Source organism: Rhinolophus ferrumequinum, chromosome 25 (assembly GCF_004115265.2).
Source record: "Rhinolophus ferrumequinum isolate MPI-CBG mRhiFer1 chromosome 25, mRhiFer1_v1.p, whole genome shotgun sequence".
NCBI lineage: Eukaryota > Metazoa > Chordata > Mammalia > Chiroptera > Rhinolophidae > Rhinolophus > Rhinolophus ferrumequinum.
Window position 1 is genome coordinate 12,773,643 of NC_046308.1, and position 13,845 is coordinate 12,787,487.

Below are 13,845 nucleotides of genomic sequence, written 5' to 3' on the forward strand. Positions count from 1 at the left end.
TGAGGGCCCACTTCCTGGCTTACAGCCAGCCACGTTCTCACTGTGCCCCCACATGGCAGAGAGAAAGGGAGCGCTGGTCTCTCTTCCGCTTCTTGTAAGGACATTAAGCCCACCTTGGAAGCCCCCCTCAGCATCTTATCTAAGTCTAATCACCCCCCAAAGGCCCCACCTCCAATCTCAGCCCATCGAGGATTAGAGCTTCAACACATGAATGCGGGTGGGACACAAACATTCAGTCAGAGATCCTCAATGTATGAAATATGGATGAAATAAATGGATGGCAGATTTGGAATCTCAACATACATTTTTTAACACTTTAAGAACACTAGGCTGGGGCATCACTGGATATGCAACAATGCTAATGACCTTTAAGACTGGAGGGGAGCCGCTGTGATTGACTAAAACACTAATTCAGTCCTTCACATTATAGGGAAACTGCACTGCATACAGGGGTTACACTCCAAAGGAAGATAAGAAAAACACACCACCAAAATTCCTGGATAATCCCTCAGAAAGGTGCCACCTTCAATCCCAGATGGACGGTGGAGTCGTCCGGGCACAGAACAGATCACCATTTCCATAGGGTGGGCACCAGAGAGGGTTGAAAACTGCATTCTGGAGTTTCACTCAGCTCGGCAAGTTGTTCAGACAATGGCAGGGACTGAGTCCATCCAAGGGAAAAGCCATTTCACACCCAGAGTCATCGAGTGGCATATTGATGAATTAGCCAATGTAACCGCAATTGTTGTTACCCACCCCGTTTCTCTGGTGCCTGGGTGGAGCTGAATTCACTTGGACCAAAGGCACAGATGACGAACTCTGCTGCACTGTTTTCCCACCCACAGGCCACACCTCTCACCTAAAAACACCCTCCTTTGGTCCCTTGGGGAATCAGGCCAGAGTGGTCGACAGACCCCCATGAATTCACCGTGACCACTGTGAAACAAATAAATCTAGCGCGCCTCTATGGAACATTCCATGCAGAAGCAAAATTGAACGCTGCGCAATGTTTTCCTTTTAACCTGACATCACAGTGCCAAGCCCCATCTCTCTCCCCTGTCCCCTTCCAAGTTTCTTTCAGATCAAGCATTTGAGTTTTGAATTATAATTCCACACATACACTGGCTTGCAACTCTCTGGGTTGAACCGATTTCATTACTGCTCGCACACAAGGCCAATCTCTCGATTCTGTTAGGCCGTGGGCCCCCAGTTCGCTTACGGCACTTGCCCAACTTACCACCTTTGGCACTGTCACTGCCAACCAGCATGGCTCTCAATCACCCAGGTACTCAAACTGCTTACAGGCAAAACCACCAGAATACTCTCACAATTCTGAGAAAGCATTCCAAATCTCAGTGCCTTTTTCCAAAGGCTTTGAATTATTAAGATGAACAGGTGAGATACTAAACTCACGTCTATGACTATTAAAATTTAAAAAAAAAAAAACAAAAAACCCTTCACAACTTCCCTCCATACCAGCAGCTGTTGTGTTTCTAAAACCACATCACCCTTCGTCCCTGCACATGACATGGTTACAGCATGGAAAGCTTAATGGGTGCTGAATACTGAGGTGGAGAGAGACTCAAAGCACTGTAATGAAACGCAGTCACAAAGAATGACCTTGTCAGATAAGGGCAAGGTCAAAACATAAGACCCAGAGGGCAAAAGCCAACACAGCTGAGTGCACTGCTTACTTTTTGAAACTCAGAAATTCAACATTTCAACTTCTAGGAATTCATGCTTCACAGAAACACTAGCACATGTGCTCGGAAAAGATACATATGAAAATGCTCTAAGTGGGGTGGGGGGGCTCTAGAAGAGGCTAAATAGGATCTGACATACGGTGATGTAAAGAGAACTGACTCGGCGGTGAACACACAATGTGAGCTACAGATCATGTATTACAGAATTGTACACCTGAAATCTATGTAATTTTACTAACAATTGTCACCCCAATAAACTTTAATTTAAAAAAACAAAAATGCTCTGATGAGCTGAGCTTATAACAGAAAAATAATCAGAAACAACCTAAAGGTCCATCAACAGGAAAGTGGAACCAACCTAAAAATCCACCCACATAAAAGGCACATGCTTAAAGAATGAGGTAGCTCGGCCCTGCCCAGGGCCTCAGGTGGTTAGAGCTCCGTGCTCCTAACTCCTAAGGCTGCCGGTTCGATTCCCACATGGGCCAGTGGGCTCTCAACCACAAGGTTGCCAGTTCGATTCCTCGAGTCCTGCAAGGGATGGTGGGTTGCGCCCCCTGCAACTAGCAACGGCAACTGGACCTGGAGCTGAGCTGCGCCCTCCACAACTAAGACTGAAAGGACAACAACTTGACTTGGAAAAAAGGCCTGGAAGTACACACTGTTCCCCAATAAAGACCTGTAAAAAAAAAAAAAAATGAGGTAGCTCAATCTCCCCTAGAATAAATATTCTTTAAGGGCAGGGATTTTTATCTGTTTTGATCACTACTGTAAACCCAGTACCTAAAACGGAACCTGGCACATGGCAAGTGCTCCATAAATATTTGTTGAGTAAATATACTGCTAAGTGAGCAAAGCTGGTGGCAAAACATTACACACATTTGCAAACAATAATATAAACGGAGCCACTTTAAAATGGAGCTGGAGTTGCCATGCCAGAGAAACTGCCTTGCACATCTTATGTCTCAAATCTTTGGAATGTTAACACAGGGCAAAATAACCTTTGAACTGTTTGCAAAAATAACAAAAAAGCAGTTGTTATGACTACGGGACTGATGACTTCTGGACTGAAAATTAAAAACATTATTTAGAATTACCATCACTATATTATGTTATCTGCACCAACAGAAATGCCTTCCCTTCCCTTTCTCATAAATACCTCTTGCCTTTGTCTCCTAATCAGAACTCTTTAGGCTTCTGCCTGAATCTGTGCGTCCCAAATAGCTATTCTTATTGATTTCAAATAAACGCTTCTCTCTCATTTTGAAAGACCTTTTTATTTTGAGGTTAACACATATGATCCATTTTGTGTAAAATTAAACAAGCGTAACATTAGAACATGCACGGAAAAGGGCTGATAAATACTAAAGGTAGTTGATTGTTACATAGGGATTCACCATTCTACTCTCTTTACCTTTGGATACCGTGTTTCCCCGAAAATAAGACCTAGCCAGATAATCAGCTCTAATGTGTCTTTTGGAGCAAAAATTAATATAAGACCCAGTCTTATATTATATTATGTAAGACCCAGTCTTATATTATATTATACCCGGTATTATATTATGTTATGCTATGTTATATAATATTATACTATACTATATTATACTACATTATACTATGCATACTATATTATATATTACATTATATTATTATATTATATTATAGACCTGGTCTTATATTATAGCAAAATAAGACCAGGTCTTATATTAATTTTTGCTCCAAAGACACATTAGAGCGGATTGTCTGGCTAGGTCTTATTTTCAGGGAAACATGATATGTTTGAAAATTTCCATAATAAATATTTTATAAGGACAAAAAAAATTGTAATACCATGCACCAAACTGTTAACAGTGGTTATCTCAGGTAAGATTTTGAGGGATTTTCTCTCACTTTGACCTTTTATATTTAACATTGTATTATGTTTACAATTAAGGGGAAAGAACTTCTTAAAGTTATAATTTGCCCACAAGTACTGAAATTGTGAACATATTGAAGCTCTTGCTTAAGGTGAATGTAACTGAAACAGGGGAGAATTCCAGGTACTGTCGAATCACCAAGAAAAGCCCAACTTGGATACTTATCAACACTTTTCTTTGCATGTTTTAACATATCACTTGCTGTTTACTGTTTTACACAAATTATGAGATGCTGTGCTTAAGGTTTAGCCGCTTATTTTGTTCACTTAGGAATATAGTCAGTCAATCAATACTTATTGAGCACCTACTGTGTGCCAGACACTGTTTCAGACACTGGGGATAGAATAGTAATTAAGAAACAAAAATTCCTTCCCTAGTTCCCTAGTTCGGGCACCGCTTCAGGGCTATACTCTCTGTCTCATTTCCTCCAATGGTCTCCAAAGAAAATCTCCACCTCTACGACAAGATTCAAAAAATGTAGGTAAAAGCAGCAGTTGGACCCTTCTTCCCATGGGAAAACAAAACTTACATTCCAAAACAGAAACTCAAAAGGGGGCCGGTGGAAAAACTCATACTAATATAATCACCCTTTTTCAATCATAGCCTCTCAACTGTACTCTCCAGGAGGCCTCTTCAAAAATACGTCACAGTTGCTTGGAAGAGAATTCTAGTGGAAAAATCACCAAGCCTAGCCAACTGGTTACTGCATGAGTCTAGAAGATCTACTGCTAAGGTAACCAGAGGGCAGACTAATGAAGGTGCCTATAGATGGCTTGGTAAATTAGTCTGTCACATAATTTCCCTTCCCCTCCTACTCTCTATTTGAAAATTTAAATATTCAAGAAAATAAGGTGGGAGTTTATTCAAGAAATAGCCCAGGTACACTTTAAAGTTAAAAATATAATATATGTTAAACGTTGGTGAGGTTTACGGCTATCGTTATCAGGTAACTATTTACTGAGTGTCTCTATGTGCCAGGCAACATAAGCTGGGTCTGTGTACTAACTCATTCAATCCCTATACGGCCTTATTAGATATGCATTTTTCCCCCATTTCACAGATGAGGAAAACAGAACAGACAAGGTTCACACATACATACCTACAGTCACTGTAGTGGACATACATTGATTTTTATCTACTCAAAACTCCCAGCTCCTTTGGGAACTTGCACATCCCCCACCCCATGAGGTCCTGGTAATCACAGTGCCCTGAAATCCTGGGCACCCAGATGAAGCCGATCACATTACTTCACATCCTGGCCCAGTGACTGGTCAAAGGGTGGGCAAATGACCCCAAGCAGAGCCAATCAGAATCTTTCCTGAGACTGATTAATATAGATCGCGGAACATAAACGTTGGTTGGGGTATGGTAGCCAGTCTCCAAAGATGGTGCCCAGTGAGCCATGCCTCCTGGAATTCCTCCTCCTGTATAGTTAGTTCCCTGGCACATGGAATCTGGGCAGCCCTATGACTCACTTCGAACAACGGAATGCAGCCAAACAGATCCTACGTCCCTTCCCAGCCTAAGTCCTAAGAAGGCTGGCCCCTTCTACTTTTATGCTTTTGGAAACGCTGAGGTGCCATGCAGGAAGTCTAGACATCTCTGCTAGAGAAACTACACACATCAGGGATCGGCAAGCATTTTCTTAGGGGGCCAGAGAGTAAATACTTTAGGCTCTGTAGGCCTCAAGGTCTCAGTCACCACTACTCAAATGCCATTATACTGTGAAAGCAGACACAGGCCATGCCAAAGCAGCCACAGGCCATGCCAAAGCAGCCACAGGCCATGCCAAAGCAGCCACAGGCCATGCCAAAACAAATGGGAGTGGCTGTGTTCCAGAAGACTTTGTTTACATAGCAGATAGGCTGCAGTTGGCTGATCCCTGATGGAGAGACCACAGAGAGGAGCCACAAGATAGTAAGAGGCCCTGAGCCTTCAGGAGAGAGAAAGGCCCCAGAATCCCAGCTGAGCCCTGGCTTCCAGCCAACATGCCAGACAGCGGGTGAGCTGTCTTGAACATTCCAGACCAGGAGAGACCCTGGGGACTGAGATCTTGGCAACATCACAAAGAGCAGAGGAATCCTCAGCAGAGCCGAGTCAACCCGCAGAATCATGAGAGGTACTACAACGATCATCATTTAAGCCTCTCAAGTTTAAGATGGTTGGTTACACTGCAAGGTTGTGTAAAGCAGCGTTTCCCAAACGTGGCACTACTGATGCTTTGGGCCCAATATTTCTGTTGTGGAGGACTGTTTTGTGCACTGTAGGATGTTTAGCAGCATCTCTAGCCTAACCCATCAGATGCCAGGGGCAACTCCTCTCACCCGGTTTTGGCAACCACAAATGTCTCCAGACATTGCCAAGTATACCCGGGGGGCAAAATCACCACTGGTTGAAAAACACTGGTGTAGGGTAAAAGAATATAAAACTGGGGTACCAGAAGCCAACTTCCCCACCACGTAGAAGTCAAGCAAAGTCAAGAACAGAGTACGGGGAAGGGCCGATTTATGACTTTTATAGGCCCGAGGCACTTTTATTTTCATCAGCCCCTTCCTGCGTTAAAAAAAATCAATCAATCAATCAATTTTACGACTCCAGTGGCAAAAAGGTGAATATAATCCAGAACCATTACATATTATTTCTACATTCATATGTTTCTTATGATTGTAAAATAAATTACAAGTAAACTAATTAAAATAAAATAAATGTATTAAAATTAAATATTGTGGGACCTAAGCCTATGCCCCCTGTGCCTAATGGATTAGTCCACCCTGAGTGACTAGAGGGCTGGGCCGGAGGACATTATTTCAGTCCCTGGAACCGGCCACGCCTGAAGTTTGACCCACCCCTGGATTTCTCAGTTTCGTGAACCATAAATTCAGTTTTTTACCTTACCTAGTTTGAACTGAGTTTCTGTCACTTGTAATGAAAGGGACTGACTTACCTGGTCTCCCAGCTACAACAGGTAGGACCGGACCTTGAAGCTGGGTCTGTCTAAGAGCACAGTTCTTACCCCCTACCGCCAGCCACTAACTCATTCTGCCTCTGGCAGCTTTCCAGTTTTCTCTAGTGAGACAATTTTCCAAAACAAAGTTCTCCCAACTTACACTTCCGGACAAAGTTGCTCACATGCTTAATCTTCATCAGAGCAGGCTGACTGCATTCTTCAAAGAGAACAAAGAGGGCATCTAATATCCCTTCTCGGGAAAGAGGAGACATCTGCTGTTGAGTCAAAAAGGGTGGTTTCCCCTAAAAACAGCAAACAGCAGATGGAGACACTGTCAATAATGAAAAGCTTTGATCAATAACATCCACACAGAGCACATTACACGCCACCAGCTCAACTAACTGCTCACGACACACACTAACAGCACAATTCTGTGGCTTCATTCTTTAAAGAGACACCAATTGACAGTCATTTAATTTATCACTTGTACGATTCCATTACTGTGGGTTTCTTTCACCAGCACCTGGGAAGCAAAACTTCACAAACACGCCATAAATTAGAGAAGGCCCTTCATTCTTAATGGTCTCAGGCTCTCGGGAACATTTACTCTGGACCCTGCTGGTCCTGACATGTCTCCATGTTTCCACAATAGGAATCAACGACTGCCACTTCTTTCATGTGTGCCCAGAGGTTTATTAATATAGCTGCAGTTTCTTCAATTCAATGAGACAATCTAGTATGAATGGAGAGACTACACTAAAGCTGAATTTATTCATGATCTGTAACAACAGTTGCAAACTGACAGACTGTAGCTAGCCCACAAACATGTTTCATTTGGCATGTAGTATTTAAAATAATTTGGATTATCTGCCAATATTGAAAAATCTGATTTCACCAAAAGGGGGCGGGGGAGAGGGAGAGTTCTGAAGCACTGGCGGATCTAACAACATTGCCCCACACTCCTGTCTAGCGACTTTGAACTACAGCTACGTAGCACTTCCCCTCTGGGTAGAGAATGTGTTCTGCATTTCACTGACTTGCAGTCTTCCATCTTGCCCACCTGACTCATTTGCACTCTCTGCCTGGCCTCCAAAGATATGAGTTTGCAATCCGCGGTCTGGAACAATGGCTCCAGGTGTCAGGCCATGGATTATGTAGGTCTCTCTGCAAACATGGCCACCAACAGTTCCTCCGACTCTGAAGGTACTTGCTGCTTCTCCATCAAGAGCTGAAGCCTATTTCCCCTCCCCTTGAATCTGTGACTTGCTTCAACCCACAGAATGTAACTCAGGTGACACTGTGCCAGCTCAGTATGGAGCCCTTAAGAAGTCTGGCAGCTTCTGCTTTTGCTCTTTTGGGAAGCCAGCCACCATGTAAAGAAGCTTGGGCTAGACCAGGGGTCAGCAAACTATAGTCCATGGGCCAAATCTGGCCTGCCACCTGTTTTGATAAATAAAGCTTTATTGGAACACAGCCACACTCATTAATTTACATACTGTCTATGGCTGCTTTTGTGCTATGATGGCAGAATTGAGTAGATGCAACAAAGATCGTATGGCCTACAGAGTCTAAAATACTTAATTCATAGAGAAAAAAAAATGGGTTAGATTTACCGAATAATGAAAACCTCATAGAGAAGAGGAATTGGGTGGAAGAACTCTGAGGTGCCCCAGCCAGCATTCAGCACCCAGATGTTCTAGTCCTGACCCAGCTCCCAACTCAATATGGCCCCTTGAGAGACCCCAGCTGATGTCACAGGGTGGAGCATATGTTAAATCCAGCCAACCCACAGAATCATAAGAAAAAAGAAATCATTGTTGCTTGAAACTTTGTGAGTCATTTGTTACACAGCACTGGATAACAGAAATAGACTGGCTGCATTTGAATATAGAGAACTGGAGAACTTAAAAAAAAAAAAAGCAGATTCGCTGGTCCTATCCCCAACTTACCGAATTAGAATTTTCCAGTTTGTAGCTTAGAATCTGTTTTATTAACAAGCTTCCCAAGAGACTCAAACCTCAGCCAGGTTTGTGAAGCACTGGGTCACAAGTACTTCCATATCTGGCCATCATATCTGTCACTTTACAGTTCTGCCACTAACTCAGAAAAATAAGATTATTTGTTTCTTCTATTCTTTAATGAGTGTAGACTCACTAGATCAGTAGTTCCCAAATACAGTAGTGATTCTCAATAGTCTCCAAGTCTGCCGTGAAATGAGAAAAAAATGAACACTACACAATGACTCTTTTATAAAGCTAAATGTATTCAAATTTAAAATCATCCCTTATTCTGAAATGATATCCTTCCTTCCTTGGTGTTTCTTAAAATGTTATTTCTTTATGAAATAAAAGGACCAGAAGATAAAAGGTTTTTCTTTTTGTCTGTTTGGTTTTTTATATACTTTACTTGGTAAAATAAAAAGTTGGCAAACCTAGGTCAGCCCAGCAAATTTGTGAAATTTTACTGGCTCAAAAATCTAAAAGTCCCGGTTGGCTCAGTGGTTACAGCACAGTGCTCATAACACCAAGGTCACAGGTTCAATTCCCACACGGACCAGTGAGAAACAACAGCGGCTTGAGCTTGGAGCTGAGCCGCCAGTAGGCGGTCGGTCAGTTGGCTCAGTGGTTAGAGTGCAGTGCTTACAACACCAAGGTCTCTGGTTCGATTCCCACATGGGCCAGGGAATTGCACCCTCCACAACTAGATTGAAAAAAACGACTTGACTTGGAGCTGAGCTGCACCCTTCACAACTAGATTGGAAACAACGACTTGACTTGGAGCTGATGGGTCTTGGAAAAACACTGTTCCCCAATATTCCCCAATAAAAATAAAAAAAAATTAAAAAAAAAAAATCTAAAAGTCTGCCAACCACTGGCCTAGAACTACCACTGGGCTAGAGCTTGTTGGGACGTACTATGAAGTAGAAATTGAGACCAGTCTAAAGTTTTCACCCAAATGGAAAACAAAATCACTAGTCTATTAAAACCTCATTTTAACAGCACTGCATGGGGAAAGAATAGTGTCCTCCTTTGTTTACATTAAGCACATGTTTCGTGAAAGCTACACTTGCAAATAATAGCTTTCCTGGGGTGGGGAAATTAAAAAAAAGATGAATTGGGGATTTACCCACAATCCTTCCTGTTATGACATTTCAATATAAGATACACTTAAACTGACATATACTGGCAGTGTTGCCCAATGGTTACAGGACTACCCTCTGGAGTCAGACAAACCAAAAATGAAGCTTGGCTCTGCCATTTACAAGCTGCATGATCCTGGGCGAGTCCTTGCCTCCCTAGGTATCTGTCTCCTCCTGCTTGAAATGTAACTAAGGATAGTCTCTCCCTCTGTTATGAGACTAAAGAAAGATAATCAGGAACATGCTGGCTCTGTGCCCAGTACATTGGAAGCCACAGTTATTACATAATAAGCCCTTAATAATTCTGTAATAGTTGGGAAAGTTTTGGAGTAAAACGATAAAGGTGCTAAAAAATGGAAGCACTCTAGTCAGCTAAGGTTAGAGACAGACTATTTATTTGTGAAAAGTATCTCATAACTTAAAATGGCAATGGGGACAGTTCCATAGAACAACCTAAGCTTTCAATCTGTCTTCATCCTGATCTGTTTGACCATTCCCCAATACAAATATTTGGGGGAAAAATGTCATCAAGAACATATTAGCATTTATCATATGCAGGTATCCTATATAAATACTTTCCTAAATATACTCATTGCCAACTGAACATAAATTTATTGTTATTATAACTAATGCTATTACTATTTCTACACTTAGTAGAAATAATAGTTCCCATTTATAAAGGGTTTACCAAGAATGGGCAAGGAGCTAAATGCTTTACTTGGATTGTCTCATTTAATCCGGACAACAATCCTGTGAGTTAGGTGCTATAACCTCGATTTTAAAGAGTGGCAAATGGATTCAGAGGAGACAAATGACTCACGCCAGGTTACACAGCTAACAAGTGCTGCAGCCGGGATTCAAACCTAAATCTTCACCACTATCTATGTTGTCCCCCAGACTTACACACTCGTAAGTCAAACAAGAACTGTGTTCCATCGACATCAGACAAACGAATTAGAAATCTACTTGGAAATAATCTCATAATATTAAGTTTTAATAGTACTGGGGTGATGGAAATGTTCTTAAGAGGAATATGGGTTTCACAAGCGAGGTATTATCAAAATTGGTTTGGTTTTGTTTTTTTACTCTAAAACATAAACATCGCTTGAATGAAAAAGAAATAGGATTACACCTACAGAAATTTTAGTCAAAAGAGCACCTTTGGTCTTTCACTTTTCTTTCTTTAATAAAAAGACAAATTTTTGTACAGAAGTATAAAGTGTATGAAATGATTTAAAAAAGATCTCCCTTCAAGGGCTAGTTCAGCTATCTACTCCTGTCTGCACAATAGCTCCTTTTTCCAATACTACCAGCACATATAAAACACCAAATGGGATTTCTCCTAGATTAGCCTCAGTCCTATAATAAAAGCAAAGTTAAGTGTCAAGGAGGTGCCAAGGAAATAAACTCAGGTGAGCAGAGTTCGCAGCCTGTTACCTGGAAGAAAAGGTTCAGCCTGGAGGCCCGGCTGGCAATGGGCTCAGCTGTACCAGTGTCCAGCAGATTCCGTGCTCCATACTTGAACTTCAACATCTCCCCACCAGTGCTGAAGGAAGATAGGAGAAGGTCAAGTGTATAATGCCGATTTGAGGAGGAAGGGCTTGAGAGATCCTGATTTCCCTCAATATATCAGGATAACGAGGTAAAGATCCTCCAGCACACAGATCTTTGGAAAGCTCAGTCTGGCGATGGAGATTAAAAACCAAATTTTTATTCACTATAACAGGAGGTGACACATTTATCTGACATACTCACCAGTTTGTTTATTTTCTGCCTCCCACCCTTTGGACGTGAGCTCCACAGGGCAAGGATTTTTATCCTTACATAGTGGGTACACACACAGCCTGGCACATAGTGCTAACAGTTTTTGAATGAATGAATGAAAATAAGCGAATTACATAATATGTTGGAAAATAAGTGCTATGGGGTTAAAATTGTTTTCAGCAAGGTGAGGGCAATTGGGGCGTGTGGCAGGGGGTGTACACACAATTTTTTACAGTGTAGTCAGCGTAGACTTCACTGAGAAGGTATAACATTTGAACCAAGACCTGAAGGGGTGAGCTGCAAAACTTGCTGCTATCTAAAGAAAGGAAAGTACCCCAGGCAGAGGGAACAGCCAGAGCTAAGGTTCTGAGGCAGGACCAGGCCTTCTCTATCAACATCAAGGATACCAGGGAGCTGGAACAGAAGCAGGAAGTGATGGATGGATAAAAGACTACGAAGATACTAAAGTAAATTGTTATGGTCACACAGGTAATTAGGACCTGCCGGACTCCACTAGACAGAATGATGCAAGTAACGTTGACAGGAGACAGGGCAGAACACCACAGGCCCCCACCCAGTTTCAGAGAGAAACAACTCCTCCTGCCCCGCGCACCCTCCTGGAAGACCTTTCGGCTCTCGTGGGAGTGGGCGCGCGCACTACTAGCCTGGGAAGACCCTTCTGACCCCCCGTAGCCCTGGAGACGGGGCCGTCACCCTCCCCACTGCGGGAGGGAACACGAGATTGGTGTGAGTGGAGAAAGCCCTTCTCCTGGTCTTGCAGAGTGGGGTGGAGAAAAATTGGGCGTGGGGTGGGGGCTCAGACTCACCCTCAGAGGACCCGGCCAGTCCGCGCTCTGTCCCGCCCCGCGTCTCCCGCCGCCGCGTTTGAACCAGGGGCACGGTGCGGGCGGGACCCAGCCGTATCTAAACCAATCAGAGTGTCCGTTCCTATGATGGACAACTATATCTCCAGTCTCCCCCCACCAAGTCCTTAAAGGGACGGAGGAAATGAAAGGAAAAGCCAATCAAGTTGTTTCTTCCTTTGACTCATGACCAATGGGAAACAGAGAAGGGCAAACCCGGCAAGGCAGGTCTTGAAAGTTTGAAATTGGCGGTTAGGGAGGATACAGTGTTTGTGGACGCGTCTGTTCGTGTCTAAGATCCCTAGGGAAGTCGCCAGGGCGATGTCCCCGGCTTTCATGGCCACGAGGAGGAAGATAGCCAGGCCTCTCTGCCTGGTCTTGTTCCTCAATTTTGGCTCAAGTCGAAGTACTTGTTACTTTGGTGAACCAACAGGTTCTGTGATAACAGCTGAGGCAGCAAATGTTTTGAGCTTGAACTTCCACCTGCCTCCGTGACAGCATCTTTGGGCTAACAGTCCTGCACGAGTAGGTAAAGGTATTGAGACTGTCTGAAAGGATATTTTAAAATAAGTTAAAGGCAAGCGACTTAAACACTCCACGAAGGAGGAAATCCAAATGGCCAACGAACGTATGAAAACGTGCTCCACCTCATTCGTAATCACGAAATAAGAAAGCCACAGTGAGATACAATAATATGCACGCAGATTAGGAAAAAGAAAAAAAGGGGCGGCGGTGTCTGACTGTTTCAAAGAAGTGGAGCTCCATGCCTTCCTACATAGCTGATGGGAGTGTAAATGAGTACAGTTTTTTTAAAAAGCAGTTTAACACTATTTGCTAAAATTGAAGACATGCACATTCTATGACTCACTCCTGGGTATTTACCTTAGAGAAACTCCTAATTATGTAGACTAGGAGACATGTACAAATAGTATTGTGTGGCAGAACGGCAAAAAAACAAACAAACAAAAAAAAAAAACTGGAAGCAACCCAAATGTCCAGCAATAGAAAGGATAATTTTCTATGTTGTGGTGCTTTCATACAGCAATGAAAAGGAATAAACTACCGTTAGAGACAGTGACATAATGTGTCTCAAAACAATGCCGAATGAAAGAAGTAAGACAATGAAGTATGATTTCATTAATGTAAATTTCAAAAGCAGACAAAATAAAACAATGTTGTTTACGGAGGGATGTACATACAGGTGGTAAAACCATAAACAAAGCAAAAGTCAGGATAGTGGTTACCTGGAGTTGGTAACCTTTCAGGGTGCTGCTATGATCTATTTCTTTACCTGGGTGGTAATAACATGCAGGTTTGTTTCATAATTATTCAATTGCATGTATATATGTTCTATTTATGTATATAAAAAATTTGAGGAGAAGGCAGTCCCTTCCGATCCCTACACCAAATAGAACAGATGATGTGTTATCAGTCACACATGCACGCACATGTGCACACGTCAGTACAAAACGAAAGCTATAGACTTGTTTAATACAGTTTTTTCACCCAAGCA

The 13,845-nt window shown here is 42.6% G+C and overlaps 1 protein-coding gene across 12 annotated transcripts in view; it reads right to left on the reverse strand.

Annotated features, from left to right (window-relative positions):
- Window positions 1-12,341, reverse strand: part of CIT (citron rho-interacting serine/threonine kinase) — a 156,026-nt gene extending 143,685 nt beyond the window's left edge. For all 12 annotated transcript variants that reach the window (XM_033097805.1, XM_033097801.1, XM_033097806.1 and 9 more), the window contains exons 1-3: window positions 12,297-12,341; window positions 11,143-11,251; window positions 6,727-6,868 (exon numbers count right to left, since the gene is read on the reverse strand). In XM_033097805.1, the coding sequence (XP_032953696.1) occupies window positions 6,727-6,868; window positions 11,143-11,238 (238 nt within the window). In that variant the 5' untranslated portion in view covers window positions 11,239-11,251; window positions 12,297-12,341. The remainder of the gene's footprint in view (window positions 1-6,726; window positions 6,869-11,142; window positions 11,252-12,296) is intronic.
- Window positions 12,342-13,845: the final 1,504 nt, after the last annotated feature.